The 22,073-nt window shown below is 47.4% G+C and overlaps 9 protein-coding genes across 9 annotated transcripts; 6 read left to right on the top strand and 3 right to left on the bottom strand.

Moving 5' to 3' along the window:
* Positions 1-115: 115 nt before the first annotated feature.
* BT62DRAFT_128697 (uncharacterized protein) lies at positions 116-1,090 on the bottom strand. Its single transcript, XM_043179787.1, has 4 exons — positions 1,077-1,090; positions 847-1,032; positions 623-784; positions 116-563 (listed from the first exon to the last, which is right to left on the bottom strand). Exons 2-4 carry the CDS (start codon positions 861-863, stop codon positions 293-295), a joined length of 450 nt encoding a protein of 149 aa, XP_043040101.1. The 5' UTR covers positions 864-1,032; positions 1,077-1,090; the 3' UTR covers positions 116-292.
* Positions 1,091-1,902: 812 nt separating this feature from the next.
* Positions 1,903-5,266, top strand: BT62DRAFT_1076143 (uncharacterized protein). The gene is made up of 4 exons (XM_043179185.1): positions 1,903-2,646; positions 2,697-3,488; positions 3,547-4,196; positions 4,243-5,266. The coding sequence occupies exons 1-4, from the start codon at positions 2,002-2,004 to the stop codon at positions 5,156-5,158; spliced, it is 3,003 nt and encodes a 1,000-aa protein (XP_043040100.1). The 5' UTR covers positions 1,903-2,001; the 3' UTR covers positions 5,159-5,266.
* Positions 5,261-6,727, bottom strand: BT62DRAFT_1005888 (uncharacterized protein; the record flags this gene model as incomplete). Its single annotated transcript, XM_043177189.1, has 7 exons — positions 5,261-5,494; positions 5,567-5,597; positions 5,650-5,885; positions 6,020-6,070; positions 6,132-6,201; positions 6,254-6,353; positions 6,412-6,727. 7 exons carry the CDS (start codon positions 6,725-6,727, stop codon positions 5,261-5,263), a joined length of 1,038 nt encoding a protein of 345 aa, XP_043040099.1.
* Positions 6,728-7,276: 549 nt separating this feature from the next.
* Positions 7,277-9,860, top strand: BT62DRAFT_987026 (glyoxal oxidase; the record flags this gene model as incomplete). Its single annotated transcript, XM_043190039.1, has 11 exons — positions 7,277-7,432; positions 7,486-7,576; positions 7,634-7,695; positions 7,748-7,875; positions 7,929-8,015; positions 8,066-8,096; positions 8,151-8,506; positions 8,562-8,737; positions 8,793-8,972; positions 9,023-9,291; positions 9,344-9,860. The coding sequence occupies 11 exons, from the start codon at positions 7,277-7,279 to the stop codon at positions 9,728-9,730; spliced, it is 1,923 nt and encodes a 640-aa protein (XP_043040098.1). The 3' UTR covers positions 9,731-9,860.
* A 204-nt stretch (positions 9,861-10,064) lies between these two features.
* Positions 10,065-11,238, top strand: BT62DRAFT_980773 (kinase-like protein; the record flags this gene model as incomplete). Its single annotated transcript, XM_043189537.1, has 2 exons — positions 10,065-10,113; positions 10,172-11,238. 2 exons carry the CDS (start codon positions 10,065-10,067, stop codon positions 11,236-11,238), a joined length of 1,116 nt encoding a protein of 371 aa, XP_043040097.1.
* A 1,970-nt stretch (positions 11,239-13,208) lies between these two features.
* On the top strand, positions 13,209-14,708 carry BT62DRAFT_932033 (uncharacterized protein). The gene is made up of 3 exons (XM_043186273.1): positions 13,209-13,635; positions 13,689-14,387; positions 14,441-14,708. Exons 1-2 carry the CDS (start codon positions 13,298-13,300, stop codon positions 14,269-14,271), a joined length of 921 nt encoding a protein of 306 aa, XP_043040096.1. The 5' UTR covers positions 13,209-13,297; the 3' UTR covers positions 14,272-14,387; positions 14,441-14,708.
* A 1,968-nt stretch (positions 14,709-16,676) lies between these two features.
* Positions 16,677-18,580, top strand: BT62DRAFT_994173 (uncharacterized protein; the record flags this gene model as incomplete). The annotated part of the gene is made up of 17 exons (XM_043190455.1): positions 16,677-16,723; positions 16,776-16,839; positions 16,892-16,951; positions 17,006-17,046; positions 17,097-17,112; positions 17,168-17,187; positions 17,244-17,307; positions 17,358-17,423; positions 17,477-17,540; positions 17,596-17,636; positions 17,691-17,701; positions 17,753-17,784; positions 17,839-17,929; positions 17,985-18,075; positions 18,127-18,296; positions 18,352-18,413; positions 18,465-18,580. The coding sequence occupies 17 exons, from the start codon at positions 16,677-16,679 to the stop codon at positions 18,578-18,580; spliced, it is 1,056 nt and encodes a 351-aa protein (XP_043040095.1).
* A 130-nt stretch (positions 18,581-18,710) lies between these two features.
* BT62DRAFT_932031 (peptidyl-tRNA hydrolase) lies at positions 18,711-19,755 on the bottom strand. The gene is made up of 4 exons (XM_043186272.1): positions 19,505-19,755; positions 19,312-19,445; positions 18,900-19,254; positions 18,711-18,848 (listed from the first exon to the last, which is right to left on the bottom strand). Exons 1-3 carry the CDS (start codon positions 19,573-19,575, stop codon positions 18,905-18,907), a joined length of 555 nt encoding a protein of 184 aa, XP_043040094.1. The 5' UTR covers positions 19,576-19,755; the 3' UTR covers positions 18,711-18,848; positions 18,900-18,904.
* Positions 19,756-19,988: 233 nt separating this feature from the next.
* Positions 19,989-21,804, top strand: BT62DRAFT_894530 (HlyIII-domain-containing protein; the record flags this gene model as incomplete). Its single annotated transcript, XM_043183185.1, has 7 exons — positions 19,989-20,758; positions 20,806-20,870; positions 20,922-21,135; positions 21,188-21,338; positions 21,389-21,491; positions 21,540-21,629; positions 21,683-21,804. The coding sequence occupies 7 exons, from the start codon at positions 19,989-19,991 to the stop codon at positions 21,802-21,804; spliced, it is 1,515 nt and encodes a 504-aa protein (XP_043040093.1).
* Positions 21,805-22,073: the final 269 nt, after the last annotated feature.

Here is a 22,073-nt window from a genome sequence, read left to right as displayed (position 1 = left end):
TACCGACTGCTACCTTATCCTCCGATAGGCCAGAAGCGAGGTACGAGCGGATGGCTTATCTCGGATTTATGCATCTTTTAGAAGACATGTCGAAATATCATCTTCAGACATCAAGTGATAACTAAGATACTAATCTGATATTAATCCGACCTCAATAATCGTCACAATTCACTTGCAAGGCTATGTACCTTCCATCATTCGTTAGAATATCGTCGAAAATGGACTTTACATGGAATCGAAACAAAGCAGTTTCAAATGTTCCTCTAGAATCATGTTTCAATCAGTGTACACTCTATGTCTGTAGGCTTGATAAAAGTGCCAAAGACAAAAGATGGGATCCTCTGTCCTCTGCTAAGATCCTTGCGTCTTTTACATCTTGGAATATCTGTTCCATGATCTTCCCCACTCCTGAGAGATAGGCAATCTTGGCATCATGGATTTGGAAATAACGACGGCTAGGAAGAGGAACTTGCCCGCCCGTCGCATCAGTGAGTGTTACTCGGGCCGGAAGTCCATACTCAGCATCTTTATTTGGAGGATAGATATGAATTTCATATGTATTACTGTTATCCTATACAAATCTCGCGTTCAGAAGGAAGAGGAAGAAAACTAATTCACTTACGTCCCCAATTGGATGAAGAGAGATGCGGAGCGCGTCAAACGAAACGTGATACCCAGCTGATATCGTGAACATATTCGCCGGTCTGTGAACGTTATCTTGATTAGGCTCTTCGACAACTGAATTTCAGCAAACAACGGCAGCGGCAGAAGACGCCCATTCCAACTGACAAGCAAAATTGAGTTTAGATGGAACTACAGACAAATGTAAGGGGAAGATAGACAAACTTTTCTCTGCGCGGCATCAGTCGTCCCGTCTATACGGTCCGTCATCGATTCACTTAATATGTGACCCAGCTGTGTATGTGTTATCCTCCCCCCGGCTGTTACATCGACCGTTGTCAAGCTATTTTTCAAGCTGACCGTGTCCACCTTCCCCGACACTATACACCGATAATTGTCTCGCACCAAAGCCTGAGAAGCTTCAACCGAGAACAACACTCTAAAATTCTACCTACCAGCTTTGTGGCATTACTTGAACTGACAGTAGGCTGCGCCAAAAGGGCTGCGATGTTGGCTGAATGATGGTCGGGAACTGAGACCTGACATAGGCGTCGGTACTTTACCCTTCGGATTTTTAACTAGTTGCAATGAACATCATTCTCGCACGGCGTAGGACGAAGACGAGAACGTACAGATCCTAATCATCCCCATAACATATATATATGCCAAGCCGGCAAGAAATTCGCCATTATCATTGCAAGAGGAGATTTCTCGTGCTAGACAAGCCTTGCCTTCGGTAGAAGGAGAGTAAATAAGTCAGAAGCCTAAGACGCGAGCCGCAACTTCTGGGCTGAATTTGAACATGACGGCAGAAGACTCTTTCTCAAGGCCATCCAAGAGCAGGTGCCAGCTAGTACCGCCAGCAGTTTCGAGGTTCAGACAAGATTGATACGCTACGTGTTCATCAGAGAATGAATCAAAAGGATTTAGTGGCAGAGCCTGAGACATAATAGTTGTCAAAGGCGGTGGTCGGGGTTTGAAGATTGGAACGGCCTAACTCCAGGCTTGTGACTTGAAAACACCCGGCTTATCCGGCAGCTGTCCCAGACTCACGGCACTGCGGCCCGATAGAGTCATAAATGTAGAAATTGGTGCAGGAAAATACAAGACGTGCTTAAATTTACATGGCTTGACAATGGCCATGACAATGGCCAGTTCAGGTCGTGCTGCACTCATCCACGAACCTCGAACCTGAAAGTGAGTTCCGAGTTAGACCATCCACTGTCCCGTCATCACGTGATGATATATATATATGGTATGCACCGTTATCCCTTTCAGACTGCCACCATCGCCAACAGTCTCACAATCGGAATATCACCCTTTCAGCCTTGAATTCGCTTACAAGGCTACCTTCCATCACTTTCGCTTCGTATAATTTTAATGCCCCTCAAGAATAATCGACATGCACGCAGGAACAATATTTCTCACCAATCTAACGACCAAGACACCGTCGATACCGTCGACGACGCCCGCTACGATATTCCGAATACCGGCCACACCAGGTCACCAGTATTCTCGCGAGAGCTTACAATGCTCGAATCGTTCTCTAGAACCGTGCGCAACTACGTTCCTTCTTCCATCCCAATCCCGGCTGCAGTCCCTTCCCCACCTCTCGTGTCTCGTCCGGTCATCACGTCCACCAGCCAGGTATCAAGTATATCTGACGAGCCGCTGGCGTCAGGGCTAGCCCAGGCAATGCAGAAGAACACAACCGGCGCAGATACTATTCTTTGGTCCAGGTGGGATTCGCTAGGGTCCCGCCGCCTTCTCTTTCTTGGCTATTCGTCGGGGTTTCAGATATGGGATTGCACAAGGCTTAATTCCGTTGATGAAGTACTCAATCTTAATGATTTTGACGATGTGGTTACCTACGCAGCGGTTTTACCCGGACAATTTGCTATCGGTGTCCTCACCAAAGACTCTGACTTTCTTGTATACTCGCTTTCTTCCCACCAAATTGTTAAACGGATTCCATTGGCAACTTCTGCCTATAGCTTCTCTGCCAGTCATGAGTATATTGTAATAGTGAGTCATACTCTTTCGCTTTCCATGTACCAAGGTTCACCGTATTTAAGGCCATAACAAATCCTCCTGCATTGCAAGTCCTCACTTCTTCCACGTTTTCTACTGTAGACACCATTCCTTCTTCTTCACTCGTTTCATTCACTCATACCACCTCCGCGCCGCACCCTATATATACCTTGTCACGCCGTCTCCTCGCGTATGCCTCTCTACCACCTTCACCCACAACCGCAATCAACAATGCGCCTGCTACTCCCCCCAAGCCAATCGCGACCACTGCCAAGTCTGTCATCAATGGCATGAAGTCATTTGGTGGCCTAGCCTATTCGGCTGCATTGAACAAGCTCGGTGGGGACGCTAAACCTGTCTCTCGAAATGTGCCAGGCGCTTTAGGAGGCGGAGAAGCCGATACGTTGCACCAGGATGACCAGCTTTGTACAGAAACAGGCTACTACGTTACGGTATTGGACCTACAGACTGGTGCACCACTAGCGCGATTTCCCGCATTTAAGCATTCGTCGATCTCTTGTCTATCATTTTCCCCTGATGGCTGTTCTTTGCTGTCAGTTTCGAAAGATGGGCAGGTGAGCCGTGTTCACCAGCTTAGACTTACTCCGAGCGGTGTATGCTCTGCGTCCAATCTCAGTGCTCCTCACCATGTTTATGACCTCCGTCGTGGACGGACATCAGCGATTGTGGAAAATGTGGAATGGTCTACCGACGGGCGCTGGATAGCTATCGGCACTCGCAAACGCACTATTCATGTATTCGCTGTTAATCCATATGGAGGTGCGCCTGATGTGGAGAGTCATATGTGTGGTCGCGTTAGAAACGCAGAGAGTTTGGTATGTCGTCGTACACTTCCAAACCTTGACTCATTTCGTTTTCATTTTCTCGTCTTAGCAACCTCTCTCTATTGAGCTAGCGCCAATCATCCGAATAAGACTAACATCGAATGGTCATGTCAGTGGTACATCAAGCGCCAATGGACCCTCTTCACCGCCTATACCGCCTCCAGTGTTCCAGTTTCCGGCGTTTCCCAATCAAACTCTTCCTCCATCGCTCCTACCTATTTCATCCCCTCAACTAGCGTTATTATCTATTCCATCTTCGTCTCCATCGGACTCTGGTTCCCCTCGACATGCTCAAGGATATCCACAACAGCCCATAAAGAACTTTCAAGACTTGCTTGTATTTGATGCCGCTGATGGACTGCTACAGCTGAAGCGATGGTTGCTTGGGTCTGGCGGCGTTCGCGATATTATGGATTTGGGATCAATAGGAGGAATGACAAGCGTCTCACTACCTTTGAGTCTTGCTATCGGTGGAAATCGTGTTTCGCCGAGACAACGCGGAAGACGGCTTTCCAGTGGCGCGGGAGGCGGCATCTCTCCGGACATGACCATCAGTAAACCAGAAGGGAAGAGTGAGAGCGAGCTCGTTGCGAATAAAGATACTGTTGTAGCTACATGGGATCTAAAGAGACGAAAGGATTGGGCCGAAGTCAAGAAGATCTTTGAGGATGAAGAAGCTACGACCAGGGTCCAATCCGAGTATGTTTTACGCTTGTCAGTGTTAGCTGATGCTAATGGTCTGCAGTTTTTTGTCCCAGGCCGAACTTTCGACTAACTCGAAGTCGCGTCACATTCTTCCGAGATCTATATATTTATCACATCAGTTTACTTTTCATACGCTGGGCGAGGACTATCACGCCCTCATCCGCCGTTATCAGCTGGATATACCTGGTGTCAACATTGAAGTGCGTAAACAAGTGCAGGTTAGCGCCTATTCGACGTTAAATATGGGCGGCGAAGCATTCATCGAGGCTTCCTCGTCAATTTCAAGGCGGTCACTCTTTTTTGACGAACCTCTGGCATCGGCGCTTCTCCAGAGCGATGGGTTCAGTGATCGATTGAGGGGCGTCGGAACAGTTCTGCCTATGCTACCCAACGGGGATGGGCATGGGTCGAGCCGCATGACCTCCATCCCAATTCGCGGTGTAAGTGAAAGTTTTGGGAGACTGAGGAGGGAGATGATAGTAGCGCGGCGAAGGAGTGGTAAGAGACGATCAAGGAAGAGTGGTGAAGATGAGGGGTTGAGCATGTCGGTGCCCTTAGAATTTGATGAAGCAGAGGAAGATTTTGTTTTCCGGGTGCTGAGCGACGACGGAGCGCTTGACGATAGTAGTGCATCTCGTGGAGACGAGGATTCCAATGCTCTTTCTCTATCCACCGCAGCGACAAGCGAGTATCCTGTGGATGCTGACCAGGAGGATATCGAGAACGGTGGTGGTGGCGTACCAATTTCTGATGACGCTTGGAATGACGGCTGGGGCGTGGAAGACAAGAATGCTGTCGAAGAGGTTGAGATGTATGATCATATCTCTGCTGTGGGGCTCTTGGATGAGGAGCAGGAAGAGATAGATCGGAGGATCAGGGAGGAGAAAGAGAAGGTAGCTAGTGTTGCGAAGGGTAGAGGTGCAAAGACTGAGCGGAGGAGCAAGAGAAAGGGTTGAGAGGATATAAATTTATAAATTTAGAATGAATGTACAGTACAATACATGTATTTTAAATGAGGACTATCATTTGTAGGTACTGAAGAAAAAACTATAGTACACCTAAGCATAACGCGAAGAGATACTTTCCGTATCAATGGATAGAAGCCTTCCCATTTCATGTATAGATTCATCATCTCGTCCTGACTGACTGCTCTCTGCGCCTTGGTTTGCGGGGCCGGTCCATCCCCGCGGTGATGGTGAACGTCCACGACCGGCACGACCGATCCTCCCAAATAACACCGAATCAGGTCGAGTTACCAGAAGAAGAAAGACGTTCATCGTACGACTCAGGCCCTAAATCGAGATCACTATCATGTTGGCTACAGTGTGAGGCTGATTCTTACCACTGAAAGTGATCCAGCGGACCACGCTCAAAGGTTGAGTAGCTACGGGGTCCCTGAGAGAGGGTAAGCTGGAAAGTTCAAGGGGAGAAATGATAAAAGACTGACGCAATCAGGTTGAGAGAGTTTCGCCTGCGAAACTTGTCTTCCTCGCTCTCAGGTTCGTCGGATCGACTATGGAAAGTGAACTTCCACCAGGACTTGTCGTCAAATGCGATGTTGCCTCTGCTCCAAAGAGATAGAGGGATGTATACCAGGGATGACATCCCCAAGGTTAGCCAGAACCAGACGTATTCGCCTATGATTCGGAGAGCTGTGTGGTCTTGACCTATCCAGCACCAGTACTAGCAAGAGTCGCGCGTGAGCTTAAAAATGAGGGATACAGAAGAGAGAAAAGGATTTACGAGAGTTGGTTCCTCATATTGTCGGCCTTGAATTGTGTTTCCAATGATTTCATGATAATAGTGAACGCCCAAACGGTGAGAATAACAAGCTTGAAGGTGATGATCGCGTCCATGCCTTTACGCCACTATACGGCGATAAAGATGTAGAGCGCAATGACCCATTCCGAATAAGTTAGTTCCATATACTGAAGCGTGATGTCCTAGTTTACGAGAGTGGTGATAGTGACGCCCGTGTCTCCCAATTGTTGTATGACGCCTAGAATAGGTATCAACTACGTGTAAAGTGCTGTCGGTACTCAATCACTGACCTTGAGCAGTACAGAAGTGCCCGTTTCCACCTTTCCTCGTTTATCCATTTGATGTCGAGGACGGCACCAAGGGCTTGTATAAGATCCGCAAAAAATAAAGCTGTTTATTCCGTCAAGTCTGTTCCTTTGTTGGTGCTAAAAACCCACCACAGATGCACCCATAGCTTCCTGGAGAAAATTCCAGTCTTCCACGCCTCTCTTTCGTACATACTGGAGCGCATTTCGCTGTAAAAATAAGCATCTCGAAATATCAGAGGCAATAACAAAGAGGATAGCAAAAAGTGAGACAAAGCCGCTTTCTGCGGCAAACTGTGTGAGGCAGTGGCTGAGGTTTCTTCTCGAAGGCGAAAAGGGAGCGTGTCTCACTGTCAATCCGATGCTTTGTCCGCGAGTCAAACAGCGGAGCGAAGTATCGGAAGCCTGTCTTGAATATTCCTCGGGAGTACAGATTATGCCTTGGGACTGCAAAAACATTATGGGGGGAATCGGTGCTCAGGTAGGGATCAAGAAATGCGAATAAAACATTCTATAGCAGCTCGGAATTACACCGCCTTTCATCTTTCCGCCCCTGGCAAAGGGCGAGATTGACGGCTGTCTGTCTCTCATGCATCGCACTTCGCTTCTGACTCAGAACTTGCACCGACTCGATCAAAATCAGAATACTTCCTCGGAAACAACCCTGCTCATACACATATAGTCGTTAATCTGATGCCTATGTCGGACCGACATCCAGTAAATTGCAAGGTATACGGAAGCCAAGGTACGATATTTCCATGTATCCTAGAACCTGCTGAAGGATGGATATGGATGGTTCAGTAGGCCAATTCATGCAATGCACAGCCAGTGCACTCCCGTTAACGATCATCTATTCTCATCTATTTATTCATATGATCTCTGACCCTCAGACAAAAAACGGCTTGTACATCCCGATATTCGTCCTTAAAACATTGAGAGCGCGAATTGTTCCTACCCTTTACTTTTACCTACGTCTCTATCATACCCTACTCCCCCACTCCAGAAGCAATGGGATTGGACTGTGCGGCTCTTCTCTCTGTCCTCTCAGTGCTTGTCGATGTTGCTCTTTCGCAAAGTACTGCAACAGCTCCTGGACAGCCTCTCCAAACCGGACCTGTGGGCCAGTTCCAGATTGTCGGCGAAAGTTTAGTTAGCGCTCAGCAGGTTGGTCTTTTTACGAGCATCGAATCCAAGTTATGAAATAACCGAATCGTCAGCTTTTCTTGGGAACGGAGGACAAGGTGTACATTGTAGACAAGGTGGAAAGTAATCCTGGTCAAGTCAACGGGCATCCAGCATGGGCTGTTGGTGAACCATTATTTGCGGCATTTTAACTAGTCGACTTGCCTCTGACATCGTGTTCAGAGTATAGTGTTTCCGCTAATAACGCGAAACCAATGGACATCGTGACAAACACATTCTGTGCAGCAAGTCATGAATTACTTCGGTGCCAAAATTAACTCACATCGTTTCGAGTAGGGTGGTAACGTCATGGGCGATGGAACATGGCTCAACGTTGGTGGAAACCAGGCCGTTACTTATGGTGGCCTCACCGCCACAAGTCAGAAAGGAGGTAAACCGTATAACGACCCAGATGGCAGACAATCGTACCCTTCATTTTTTGCTGGTAAACCTATCTCTAAATCTGTTATGTTTCTAGTCTCCGAGTACTGAATCCCTGCGACGACGGTTCTTGCGATTGGCGTGTATTTGGAGATATGTCGACACAAAGATGGTATCCTACAGTGTATATCTCTTTCTATGCTTTATTGACGGCATCTGACTGTATCCATACAGAGAAACCTTAGAAGATGGATCGCTTATCATCGTACTACGTCGCATCTTTTACTACCTGTATTGGTCTGATCAAATCGGCTTACAGCTCGGCGGGTGTGAAAATGGAGGATACGTCAATGATGCAGGGCAAGACAATCCTACTTACGAGTTCTTCCCCAGTCAAGGAGACCCTATCCCTTCACACATTCTTCAAAACACTCTGCCCACGAATTTGTACCCTCTAACCTGGCTCCTACCTTCCGGAAGGATCCTATTGCAATCGAATTGGAACACTTCGCTTTTGGATTACCACACTTATGAGGAGACGGCTCTTGACCCCATACCAGATGCCGTACGAACATACCCTGCCAGTGCCGGCACTGTCATGCTGCCTTTGACACCCACCAATAACTGGACTGCCAGAGTTTTGTTCTGCGGTGGATCTAATCTTCAACCCAACGAGTATCAGATATTCTTAGTTTTGCCTTGCTTATTTATCCCTGAATACCTCACCTAGATGGGTCACGACTTGGAACATTGCAGCTAACCCGACGTCCACGTCTTGCGTGACAATCAGTCCAGACGTTTCTGGATCGTACTCTCAAGATGATCCTCTTCCAGAGGGACGTTCAATGGCGAATTTCATTTTCTTGCCGGATGGGCGGATCCTGTGCCTCAACGGCGCAAACCTCGGTAAGGCTATCCAAAATCCGTTTAGTAGAACTCATTTCCACGCATCACCTGCCAGGCACCGCTGGATACGGTAATAATTCTTGGGCTATAGGCCAGTCATACGCGGACAAGCCAGTTCTGCAGCCAATCATCTACGATCCCTCTGCGCCGCAGGGACAACGCTGGTCAAGCAAAGGTATGTCTCCCAGTACGATCCCGCGGATGTACCATTCGTCTGCGACTCTCCTTCCTGATGGTATGTTGCCTGTGCTCAACATTCAACTTTAATTGATGTTCGTTGATCAGGTTCTATATTCGTTGCGGGATCGAATCCTAACGCCGATTACAACGTGGGCGTGATCATTACGTACCCTACGGAGTATCGGGTGGAGAAGTTCTACCCGTCATACTACAACCAACGTCGTCCGGAGCCCTATGGTATCCTGAAGCAATTGTCATATGGTGGACCATACTTTAATATCACCCTGGACTCAAAGGATCTTTACGGCGATGTCCAGAATGTGCAGTCAGCCAAGGTCGTAATAATCCGTACTGGATTCTCAACGCATGCGATGGTGAGTTTAGTTTGATGCAACAAATATCCAGATACTCAATGTTTCCAAACAGAACATGGGTCAACGTTATGTTGAGCTTCAGTCCAGTTACACTGGATATGCAAACAACACTGCTACTCTGCACGTTAGCCAACTCCCTCCCAACCCTGCCGTTCTCGTACCTGGACCTGCTCTGCTGTTTGTTGTCATCAGTGGCATCCCCTCCGTTGGTGTTCAAGTCATGGTTGGCTCTGGTAAAGTTGAGAAGCAAACCATCAACTCATCTGCCAGTCTTCCGGGATCGAGTGTCCTTCGGGCTTCGGACGGTAACGGTTCTTCGGGCGGGGGTAGCTCGAACAGTAACAACACCAAGAGTGCCGGTTTCTCAAGCAGAACTTATTCTTCGTGGACTGTTCTGTTCGTTATCTTCGCGTCATTTGTTTTTGCATCGCGATCGTGAAGTTCTCACTTCATGGCTTACTTGGTTATTTTTGGCTATGCCGTCTCGAATGGACTACTTATTGACTACCTTATTCGTTACATAGTATAAACATATTGCTCCTTAGTACAAATCAAGCAGGATCTCAAACGCCGTTAACGCCGATATAGGGGGTGGATTCGCCCTCCATAAACGGCAATCACCGCCTTGAGGAAACGTTCGTCACGACACCCATCACCACAACTGACTCCTACCATACGTTGTAGCAATGCAACAAAATCTGCGTCCAACCATGAAGAGGGCTCTTAGTATATCGGACACATTGCAGCCACGACTGTTGGGTCCACCGTCAACGATGCATGTCAAGCGTGTTACTCTGACGTCAAAGAAAAATTGGTGGATGGGTGCGTTGCCTTACCTTTACCAAAGAGAATTCTTCTAACATTGGTTGTCGCCTCTTAGTGGAGCTGAACAACCAGGAAGACGATAACACAAGTCCGTCTATCAACTCATTCTCGTCGGAGGAGACAGTGGTCGACGGCCTTGATTACCAGCAGCTTGATCCATCAGAGCCTCATAGAGCCCCGACGCCGCCGCCTTCACCGCCCATCTACAACCCTCCCCGCCATCCAACGTCCATCTTCTCGTTCCCGACGCCGACAGCATATTCGGCTCCACCCAACCCCACCGTCAACCTTTCGCCAGTTGCCCAGGGCTCAGCCTCAGTGCTCTTCAAGTGTGTCGTCAAGAAACCCGACGTTATCCAGCTAGAGATTAATGGAGAGATGCACTCCAACGCGTCTGACGTCACAGTACAGTTCTTGGCGGAGCTGCGTGTGTACACCACGGTAACGCGACATCGGAATATATGTGCTTTCCTGGGGGCGCTCGAGAACGTGGGCATGGTGCTGGAGTATATTGATGGGCGGACACTATACGACGTTGTCACTGCTCGCCCAGAGCTGACGAGGGAGGCCAAGGTCGATTACCATGACCAGCTGCTTGACGGCTTGACACATCTCCACTCGTTTGGTCTCAGCCACGGTGACCTCTCGCTACTTAACGTTCAAGTGACGGTTCCAGCGAACACAGTCAAGCTCCTCGATTTCGGTCGCTCTGTGTCTGCAGACTCGATATACAAATCCCCGGATGATGAACCTGTCGATCCATTTGATCTTGTGCGCCGGCAGTCCGGTCAAACCACAATACTTTCTTCTAGAAATATAGAGCAGATACATCCCGGTACGCGTCCGTTCTGTGCACCGGAGATCCTTAGAGGCGAGTGTCAAGACGCACTGCTGGCCGACGCATATAGTTTTGGGATCATACTCGTATGCTTGGACCGCTGCGAGCATGTTGACATCAAACCTTGGGAACAGAGAAAGGATTTCATTCCCAAAGACTTCTTCCAAGGCTGTGAAGTTTTCGAAGAGAGGGCGAGAGAATATCTTCGCAAGTGGAACGATTCCCGGCGAAGATTGGTGAAGACAGATATGTTCGAATGCTATCAGAATCAACCAAGTGTTTGAGGTCTGGGCTTTGGTATAAAAGTACGTTTTAATCTGGACTCTGGACTTGGCGCAGCCAATTGATACCCTCGAGGATGTACTACATCATACTGCCGTGTATTTGACATTATCTTTGACTTTTTCCACATTACCATAGCACATACATGCAAAGATATCGTAATAATTCGGGTTCCATTTGTATTCCTACAAGATGATTGTACAGTAGTTTCATTTAACGCTGAACGCCTCTCAGATGTCAAAGCGGTGATTTCCATTTAGAGAAGTTTGTCACTCTACAAAGTATCATCATGAGCGGGGCCGGTACCCAATCTCTCTTGTCTGACAATGGGTCTGCCCAAGTTACCCAAAATGATTGGGACTTAACGTTCTGAGGAAGGATCTTCTGGCTTCGATGGTGGGAACCGTGTCTTGGATCAAGTCAGATATTTTAGATGAAAACTTCAATCTTCCAGGCGTCATGGTTTATTTCCAAAGTTACGGAATGGATGCACCCAATTCATGCGTAACCATCAAAGGGTTTGGTCCAGTTGGATTTCCTCCGAGAACGAAAATGCTCAGGCTTTAATGACGTTTCGCCATTCCAACGACAGCCGCTCGGCATGCAAGGACTTTGACAAAGGATTAGTAGGTAGATCCTTGCTACAATATTCGAAGGTTTGATGCTGTCTAGGTTGAACTTCACAGCCCTGTCTGGGACCAGTGGATCCAGAAGACGTTTGCTAATTCAAGCGTGCGAGCGCCTGGGGCTCGACTCGTGCAAATGCGAACTCGACAAGATGACCATGCAATCATGGAGCTCCTCGTATGTCGCCGTAGAATCTAACAAGAAACCGCTGCTAATGAGCTCGCTCTTGTCAGCACGGCTGAGAACACCAATTGTTGCAGCTCATTGCAATCAAAGGGCAGTCAACTCTGTCATTTATTTTTTCTTCCAAGTCTACACAAATGACACAGCTGGAGTCCGTTGAAATAATACTCCCTTCTCAACTCACTGGTGGCGATGTGACTGTTGCGTATCCTACAATCCCCGAGACCTGCTCCGCTGCCCTTTTTCGACCCCAAAAAGGCCGTAGCGAGGCTTTGAGACACGCTAAGCCCCCAAAACGATCCTTCCGGAGTCATAGCCATCAACCTGTCCCGCAAGTACCAACCGTCGAGCTCGTTCAGTGGTTCATCATTAATAGGCCCCGACGATGCTCTCTTGTCCTGCATACGGTCTGTTGCTGATATCCTAGGGCTGAGGTTGCTCATTGCGAATGCTGTGCATGAAAGAAGCGAGTATAACTTCATTCAAGGGTGTGACGATTGGGAGAATGATGAGAGTGACGATGATGGCGCAGATGAAGATGACGAGGAAGACAAAGATGAAGATGAAGCTGACCGGGAAGCGACTGGAATTCGGAGCAGACGGGATATCTCATACCAGAAACCACGCTTCAATTCCGTCGCTGAGCTATTCAGCTTCATTGAACGACACCAGAATGACAACGAAACAGACTTTGGCGATGATGCTTACTTTTACCGTGGAATCGAAATAAAGCAAATGATTGACGTAGAGGGTATGCCTGCCACCATCGAAGATTTCGAGTTCCAAGCATCGGATATCATTCACGGCGCAGGATATGGACAAGGCTATCCCGAGTGTTGATCATGGTTATAGAAATGATCATTTCTAGGAGAACGAACATCGCGGTGAACCAGATATCAAAGAGTTTGGCGAACACGCGGTAAGTCCTCTAATTGATAAATGGTACTACATATCCTCATGCTTATCCAGATGGATGATAATTGCTTGTAAGCCGTTACTCAAAGTAAGTACTGGAAAGTCCTATTGAATGACCTCCCCCCCCCTCCCCCCGATTCTTTCTTCGCTACAACAGCAAAATCTGTGTGTCAGGTTTTGGCTGGATCTTGGGAGAATGCTATGGTCTACCGAGCATATGTTGTCATCCTCAGAAGCCTTCCTGGCATTCATTTCTGATATCACGAAGTTCACTGTCCAAAATTCTCAGCTTTCGGCCCTACGACATTTGATCACTGTTGCTCTAGTACCACGAAAATGCATGCCAGCCTTCTCATGGATGTCCTGACTCTTTGTGTTCAAACTGGACACACGCAACACTGTAGCATGGTTCTTGAGCAGATGATGTCTTGGGCAAATAGAAGCGATTCGAAAGAACTTCCATCTTGGCAGTATTGCAGAGATCTGGCCGCGCAGCTGGACGAGTTCTTTCGTTCACAACCGGTTAGTAGTATCGCCATCGATGATCCTTGGGCACCATTCTTTCGAGCCACTGCAGAGATAATCATCAAGAACAGTCGCCTCGATGACGTTAATTTGGGTATTATAACAGCCTCTCTCACGTGCGCTGGTGGTGTTCAGGCACTAATGCCTATGTAAGGCAATGCCCTTCCATTTACTATGTCTCGACTAATGTGCATCTTCGTAGTATGGACGCTGAAGGTATTGCTTATATGGCTGCAAAAAAGAAAGCCTCGGTGAAGAGGCTAGTCCTCCACATGCACGCCGAACTACTTTCTCCGGAGGCCATCGCTCAGGCCAAACAAGATCTTGACGAACTTTTCATGACATGCGTAAGCACGGTCATCGAACGCTTTGATTTCGCAGGCCTGTCGGACCTCACGGGCGATGGGGCAGTCAATAAAGTTATCGCGTTACTGAAATTTTCCTTTGACGCCGGAGTTGGCATACATTCCTACCATATCGTCTTGAATCAGCTTTTTTCCTGTGCCGGCATCACTCGAGGTCAGCTTCTTGAAACCTATCTCACAGACATCCTCGTTCCCTTTGTCGATCTTCTTCGTACTTTGTTCGCTGTTCTCGGCGTCTCTATAAAAGAAGGACCAATCAAGTTCTTCTGTTCTGTGGTTACACGCTTATTTGTCTCAAAGAGTTGTTGGAAAAAGGCCTGCAGGGATAAAATTTACAGATGCTACGACTTTTGGCTGTGGCTGCTCCGAGTGTGGATGTATCAAGTATTTCTTGCAAAGTGGTCCTACGGTCCCATGTGACATCTATGATGTTCAGGGCGTTCGCACTCATGCTGAGACAATGCTCCAAACCATCGAAGCCAAGAAGTGGGGTGTCGAATGGCGGACAATGAGGCACGAGGCCCCCAATACTACATGTAAGTGGTTTCGTTCTTTAACGTGTTCATATTCGATACTCAATAGATATCAGATATCCAAGCCAGAATGGCCGGCGTATAGGCAACAAGGCTTGAATTTGCTCGACAGCTTGGGAGATGTCAAGACTCAAAATACCATACTTGGGGAGGGTCACCCGTGGATTCTTGGTACTCTCAATGGCTCCGTAGGCCCCAAGGATGTGTTGTTGCCCATGGTGGGAGCCGTATCGCATTCATCCAATAGCTTGCTAGGTGTAAAAGACCTCTCGATGACTCGGGGGAAGGCGACGGACAGTCAACATCCAAAAAACAGAGGCCCAGTACCATTTCTCTTTAATGGTAAAAATTGCTTAAGGCTCAACCCCACAAAATGCTGTTCTGACTAGTGGTCTACTTGTCTTCCTGTTTCTTTCGATATTCTCTGAATCTCATATGCTCTGTCGTATTTAATGCTCAATCCCATGTTTTTCACAAGCACGAACCTCTGGATATTTTATTTCGCGGGACCTTCGCGTGAAGTTGTAAACCATAACCGCCAGAAGAAATAAGTACGTTGATCCTGTTGGGCTGACTTCGTGAAAACGAAGCCTTTATGTTTATAACAACCATCTCCCAAGCTCCCCCATTTTTGCTAGTGACATGGACCAACGCAGCTGAACCATCGTCCTTAGAATCTTCGGTCAATTTCACAGTTCTGAGTACAATCCGTCAATTGACGCTATTCAAACTAATGTACAAATAATCATTCGGTAGTGAAACATTCAGTGCTTGCATTCAGTACATTTGCAATTGTCTGGCGTGCAGTCGCAGCTATTAAATCGAGTTATTTCAATACCTACAGAATTGAAGGACGGTTTTACTCACGCAGTGCAACCGCACGACGGATTCGAGCAGGCCTGAGAGACAGGAACTTGGGTGGTCTACATGGGAGAGTGGACTCAGAACGTGAAAGAAATAAAGAGAAGATTTACATACGGTGTACATGTTGTTTGGAAGAAAGTTTCAAGTTTACTGAGCTTTCCTCCTTGGTGGGCCCTCTTTATATATCGTTTGACACCGTGGGTCTGTGGCGGTGACGCGGTCATGAAAACGTCATAGATTCCTCATGAGCCAAATATCTGTATTCATATATTCATACATGGTCACGCTTACAATACAAAAAAATTGGATGAGCTCATCGTTGTGAAACATCGGGTAAACGGAATTGCGAGTGGTAAGCCAAGATGCTCAGCGTTCAAACTGGAAACCAAGTTTGCATCCGAGACTTGACAGCTCCGCCACATCAAATTTCTCTTGCGAGCTCTCACCCGTCCGTGTGCGCCCTTTCTAGTCTGTCCGTCGACTGCATTTCTGAATATATATCCACTGTCGTCTTTGACCTCTCAGAGCACCAGATTGGTCCAGACACCTCTACTGTTTCTATGGAATGAATCATTGTCTGTAGTAGGCGGGAGTATTCTTGATCCTCCGTACAAGATTCTGAAAAGTCATGGTGACCTTCTCAATCTAGAGTATCCCCCCCCCCTGTGATTATAACATACAGCTGAGGGGGACCTCGAATAGTACCTTCTACGAGCCCTGATCCCAGTTTGGGCCAAAATTGAGCATTTTGACCTCGGCGGTCTTATCCGTGCTTTGTGATTCTTGAAACTTGAACAAAATGATAACGTTAAGTCATAGACAGTCAGTATCAACGGTACCTAGTCTACATAGACAGAATAAAAAATTCCGGCTTGGCAAGATAATAAGTCCTTCACTGTTGGCAGGTCTTATTAAATCGACTTTGTATGGGGCCAAGGGCAGGCCGACGGTCCTCTGACCTCCAATTTGGATCAAAATGGCAAAGGCTCGTCTAGGCTCAACGTTGTAACTTTGGTAATGTCCGAGCAAAATGAAAATTTTCGAATCAAGGTTTAAACGTTCATAAGTACAACATTCATAGAGCATTATCGTAGTGTTAGCTGAGCGGCGGCTTGGCAAGTTCCTGCTTCACCCTGTGGACGAAAACTAATCGCGTCGCTCGTTTAGGACTCCGATTTGATGACGGAACGAAATTTAGGGTGGTGGACCAATTCACTTTCGATCAGACGATCGGTCTGCAACATACCAGCTTCTCGAGCGTACCTTATTAGGACGGGAATTAAGTCTCCCCTGATGGACTGTTACTCTATGCAATAATATATCCTGGGAAAGAAAGATCTCCTGCAAACTCTACGTTTCGCTTCTACGCTCTTTACTCATCATCCTTCGCTGTGCCTGGGAAGCCCTGGCAATCGCAACTGCTAAAGAATGTCTGACTCCCAGACTATCAACATTGGCTTCAAAACAGAGAAGCCGTACGCGCCTCTAATCTCCGTTCTATAGCTCGGATCCAAGTTTATCCCCTAGGTTTGTACCGCTGTACGTGAGCAGAAGAGATACGATCCTTGGTTCTATCGTCTTTGGTTTTTTCGTCAGTTCGAGCTTAGATCCTATATTATGTTTTATTTGACTCTTTGTTTTAGCTGGGCTTTGTTATCGAAGTTACATGGCGTGCTGTGTTAGAGACTAAACGAGCGAGCAGAGTATGATTTTTATTAGTCCGTTTTTGAGCTGGCCTTAACGTTCTGAATTTACAGGTCTCGGGATATATTGTCATGCTCTGGCTTGCAATTACTGCGTATGTCTTCTCTATCCCGCAGTCATGGAATTCTGACATTCGGAAACCAGGAACACAACCTATGCGGTGAGCTTTTATCGCGCCTTAACATTGACAGGTGCTCAAAGCTCTTTGCCGAAAGGTCATAGCTTGGTGTTATCTGTAAGCATTCCCTTTCAACCACTGCTCTACTCCATGCAAACTCACTCAATTCGTAGGCAGAAGTTTATCCCCCCTAATATTGGGGTTTTTCTTACTTGCATTATTTGTTGGATTTTCCAAGCAAGTGTCGTTGTACGGTATTAGCGTCGCGCTAACGTGCTGTTCTGAAGGTTCAATGTCTGATGCTCATCATTGTCAACCGATTGTGCATCATAATTCAGAAACCGTCTGAGAGAGTGAGCCTTTTCTTTTCATCCGGTTGGCGGAGCTCACAGTGTCGGTCCTTTAGCTCAAGCTGAAGCTTGTGGTTGTCGGCATTGTCTCTTTGATATCAATATCTACGTCTTGCATATGTGAGTAGATTCCTCATCCTTAAAAAGCACCGTACGATTGAGTGCTATTACACAGGGATACCCGCTCAGTTACAGATTAATTCCCACTATATGAGTGTACTTTCTTTCTCCCTTTCGCCTTTCGAATGACGCTGACCGGGTATCTTGCAGTTGAATCACTGGTGAGTGTCATACCCGCGGCCTGACCGCCGGATACTCATGTGTCTCTTCAGGTGGGACAAGTTTGAAAAGGCTATCTATCTTCGTAGGTGCCCGAGAGCTTCTTGTGCACAGAGATTCACCGTACTTTACAATTTAGTGCTGGATCTTTCGTTGAACGTTCTCTTCATTCGCATGGTAAAAAGCCGCCTTGTCGACCACGGTTTGACAAAATACGATAGAGTCATGCGGTACGTTACACTTTGAACGTCGTATATCTACGTTTGATGATTTCTCGGAAAACAGCTTCAACCAGCGTATCATCGTCGTTTCCATTGGGATGGATATTCTTCTCATGATCGCCACGACTCTTAAGAATCCCTTTGTGTATACCCAGGTATGGTAGAAGTTGTTGTGAATGAGGAGCTCTCTAACTATCATTCGTCAGTTTCATCCTGTCACGTACATCGTCAAACTCCAGATCGAGATATCCATGTCGCGTCTTCTCATCAAGGTCGCGCGTTCAACCGGTATCAACGTATACAACGAAGAGAAAGGCTACTCGGATAGCATCGGTACAACTAGCCAAACCCAAACACAGAGGACACAGGGAACGATGTACGTGTGTTTTTCTCTGTAATTCATTGTCTAAGCCTGATGTCGAGTTTGGCAGCGCTGTCAATATCACGACCCAAGTTCACACCCAGCATGACCCCGAAATACAGGAGGAGTATGGTCAAGCTCCTTTAATTATTTTCGATTGACTTCTCTCTAATCTTGAGCTAGAAATGTCTGACACTCATCACAAGGACGATCAGAGAGATGAAGCATTCCTTAGTTTGTCATCTGTAGACAAGATAGCTGGTGACGAGAGGTGTGCAAATGATAGTGATTCACTGTAAAACGTTCAATATATATTACCCTCGCATTAATACGTAGAATAACCAATAATCCCGTATATTGATCCTGGATTGTGATGCCCTCAGTAAGACACTGACAGAGATACCGGCTAATGTACCTCCTACGCGGAGCCAAATCGTGAGAATATGCACGAAGTGTCAGCATCGTATCCATCGCGGCCGTTGATATATAGGACCTTGTCACGTTCAGCATACGAACGTGCTGCACCTCGTGTGTAGAAAGTGGACCGGAGTGAGCGATCATCTGAGGCTTGCGACCCACCTCCTTTAGTGTCGGACAAGAACACAAAAAGGGACTCACCAGGATCACTTCTGTTGCGAAACTACTTTTTCAATTTCTTTCAAGACCTTGTCAAGACCCTCGTTCTCCCAGAACGAACGTTCACTCGATGATAGTTTTCGCAGTACATAGTCAGCTGTCTCAGACTCGTCACGTCCGATTCCTGCTCGGAACTGCCAAAACCTGTTTTCGCCGCCCAGAGCTGCCATGATACTTTTGAGGCCGTTGTGTCCGTTTGCTGAACCTCCGAGGCGCGCCGAGAGGGTTTGTGGTTTGTGAGAAAGCGAGTCAGAAATGACAATCATGGATGAAGGTGAAGACACGGTTGCGCGATAGGCCTCGACGATTGACGGTCCGGATATATTCATGAGTTTTTCTGTGCAAAGTGCGATGGGTCACATTGTCGGAATGCAAAGTAACAAACAACACGTACTTGACTTGAAGAGCGTCAGTGCGATGGGTCTTCCTGCAAGCAAAACAGTCCCTTGGCCGGATATTCCACGACGGTTGGAGGATAGATGTATGCCGAGCCTGCTAGCCAGCGCATCTACCACGAGCTGGCCAACGCTAACAAACGTGCCGCGGTCAGACAAACGTGTGGGGATCACATTGGACATGTAACGCACCTATGCCGGGTAAGAGGCATCGGAAGGTTTCCCAATCCGACGATAATAAGCTGAGGTGCCCCGAATGTCATTTTGGCTAAGCAGGAGAGTGGCGCAAATTCCAGTTCTGCAGCCGTCCGTCCCCTCTTATACGAATCAGAATGCACAGGAATCACACTGCCATTGTTAAGCAGGTCCAAGTAAAAGGATACGAGAGTGACTAAAGTTGGTAAGATTCATTTTTTTTTTGGTTGACGGGCGCTGATAAGGTGTCACGCAAGGAACATGTCACAATGACGGCATGTTGGAATTTTTATTCCGAAACGAGAGGCGTGGGATCTTTTTGTGTCCAGAGGTGTTCCGGTATTTATGGCCATGTCTTGTCCAGCCATGCTGGGTTAATCATTTACTACGACTACAGCGCACCGACTTCTCTTTTTCTCCCGCATTTCATTCCATGAACCCTACTTTCGATGACAGCCAGCTAAGGCATCGGCGACCGTCAATGTCGTATGTTCCGACTTGCAGACCTTTGCCGTATTCGTTGGACGCGCTGGACGTCTCGCCCAACTCACCTACTCAAGCTATGGCATCTTTGCGTTTTCTCGTCCTGTCATATTTGGCCGAGCTTGAAACCAGGTTATCACAGCTGGAATCCCCAGATTTGGAGGCTTGGATGGTCAAGGGAGAGGTCGCCATGGAGGATGCCAACCAATGGGTTAGTAACACGCTGGAACTCCTAGATTCTATTCGGGCAGATGTCTCGTTCCACCTGCCTGCGCTGTCTGTCGACAGCTTTACGTCCCACCTCCCCGATGTACCGAGCATCCGTTCACATCTTCCTGACATGTCTGATATGCACATGCATCTACCCGACTTTAGCCTTGCGGACATGCGTGCCAGGCTCGAGGATATCCGCGCCCGGTTTCACGACATAGACTTTGATAGACCCGTCAATTATCTTCCCATACTCTTAGAGCATTTACATGGCCTGACTTTGCGCCTCTCATCAAAAGAGCTACCGTCCGGCTTCGATATTGGCTTGGCCGCGCTTAGTTCGCGTCTTACAGACTTTCTCGACTTCATATTATCTTCGGATCTTGTCCCTTCAGTTCCACATATGATGGATGGTGAGGATTTGATGGGTCGGGCAGCGATGGAAGTGGTAGAAGTTGCGAGAGCCATTAAGCATTCCTTCGAGGGCGTCCACCTCATCCAGTACTCTGACCTTCCCAGTAAATGGCGTAATAATCCATTCGTTACCCGAGGTTATAGGTGGGTGTTGTTTATTCCAGATTTCGGCGTGTGCTGATCTTCCTTAGATTTATACCTATAGAAAGATGGCCTCTGCTCGTCTTGTCTCTATTCACATTTCATAACGAAACATGTACGTTGCTTCGCAAGTTAGACCTCTTCTGTGCTTATGATTCTGCTTCAGTAAATATACACACGCATTTAGTTCCCTTCCTTCTCTGGTTGATCAGTTCCATACCATTCTTCAGTACTGAAATCATTGACACCCCTGAGCGATGTTTCATGGCGTTCGCTCTCCTCTGTTTGTTCTGCAGCTCGGTGTGGCACACAATGGCGGGTTGTGCTCACCACGGCAGTATGGAGTTCTGTGCCAGAGTGGACTATGTCGGGATCGGATGGTTCGCATTTTCTTTATTGTATCAGTGGAGTACCGCTCACTTTGGCGATCAGGCTCATCAGTGCGAGTGTGGGGACAGTCGTCTGGTATGGCTTCCAGTGCCATCCAGAATTAGGTCGATTTTTCTTGTCACTATGCGCCGTTACAGGGTTGGCTGGAAACGTGTTTCCGTTCATGGACTGGTTTAATCAATACGAGAATCGGGTATGTTATATTACATTCCGCAATTAATCGCTTCCTGACGCGTTTTGTAGGGTTGGCGCATAGCCTTCTTCTTGTCCCTTGCATTTTCCTCGCTCGCGCCTTTGGCTGCACTCGCAGTGTTACATTCACCACGTCAAATGATGGATTTTATATGTGAGGGTTCTACATATTGCCTGCCCTAAGTCGCTAACGACATGACAGCGCCTGTTGTGCCTTCATTAGTATCATACGTTGCAGGATTGGTATTCTATGCGACGCATGTACCGGAGCGGTTCCTTACTGAGAAATGGCGTCAACGCCTTGATGTTGTTGGTGGAGGTCGGTTGGCTTTCGTATCCAATCAGGAGAAGGTGCTTACATTCATTCAGGATCTCATTGTATCTGGCACTGTTTCATCGTGCTTGCCGTAAGTCAGCATAAATCGGCAATACGTGTTATGAAAGACGGGATCCTATGTACTCCGTAGATAATCACTGCTCCTTTTGAGGCTGAATACATCACTATGGGTGACCTTTGGACCCACAAGTCGCAAACGGGAGTGAACCATTGAACAAAGAGACGCATCATTGCTTCTGCTCTACCTTGCGTCTGGACGACCCTTGACCAGGCAAATGCGGTTTTCTCTCCTTCGTCGGTGAGCCGGCTCGCCCCTCTGCCTTAGATTCCTTTATTCCCAACTGGCAGCATTCCATTTGATACGTCCTTCCTTACCTCGGAATCGCCAGCCCAATTTTT

The sequence above is a fragment of the Guyanagaster necrorhizus genome, assembly GCF_019112545.1.
Source record: "Guyanagaster necrorhizus MCA 3950 unplaced genomic scaffold BT62scaffold_12, whole genome shotgun sequence".
Classification (NCBI taxonomy): Eukaryota; Fungi; Basidiomycota; class Agaricomycetes; order Agaricales; family Physalacriaceae; genus Guyanagaster; species Guyanagaster necrorhizus.
This window is presented reverse-complemented; position numbering and strand designations above follow the sequence as displayed.

What these genes read in the sequence shown, in the direction of transcription:
- BT62DRAFT_128697 (XM_043179787.1), bottom strand. An exon ending in CTCTTCATCCAATTGGGGAC is followed by an intron (nt 564 to 622) that starts GTAAGTGAATTA and finishes ATAGGATAACAG; the next exon opens with TAATACATATGAAATTCATA.
- BT62DRAFT_1076143 (XM_043179185.1), top strand. Translation starts at nt 2,002, where the DNA reads ATGCCCCTCAAGAATAATCGACATGCACGCAGGAACAATATTTCTCAC. An exon ending in GTCATGAGTATATTGTAATA is followed by an intron (nt 2,647 to 2,696) that starts GTGAGTCATACT and finishes ACCGTATTTAAG; the next exon opens with GCCATAACAAATCCTCCTGC. An exon ending in ACGACCAGGGTCCAATCCGA is followed by an intron (nt 4,197 to 4,242) that starts GTATGTTTTACG and finishes AATGGTCTGCAG; the next exon opens with TTTTTTGTCCCAGGCCGAAC.
- BT62DRAFT_932033 (XM_043186273.1), top strand. Translation starts at nt 13,298, where the DNA reads ATGCATGCCAGCCTTCTCATGGATGTCCTGACTCTTTGTGTTCAAACT. An exon ending in GTTCAGGCACTAATGCCTAT is followed by an intron (nt 13,636 to 13,688) that starts GTAAGGCAATGC and finishes GCATCTTCGTAG; the next exon opens with TATGGACGCTGAAGGTATTG.
- BT62DRAFT_932031 (XM_043186272.1), bottom strand. Translation starts at nt 19,575, where the DNA reads ATGACATTCGGGGCACCTCAGCTTATTATCGTCGGATTGGGAAACCTT. An exon ending in ATGCCTCTTACCCGGCATAG is followed by an intron (nt 19,446 to 19,504) that starts GTGCGTTACATG and finishes CACGTTTGTTAG; the next exon opens with CGTTGGCCAGCTCGTGGTAG. An exon ending in ACTGACGCTCTTCAAGTCAA is followed by an intron (nt 19,255 to 19,311) that starts GTACGTGTTGTT and finishes CACTTTGCACAG; the next exon opens with AAAAACTCATGAATATATCC.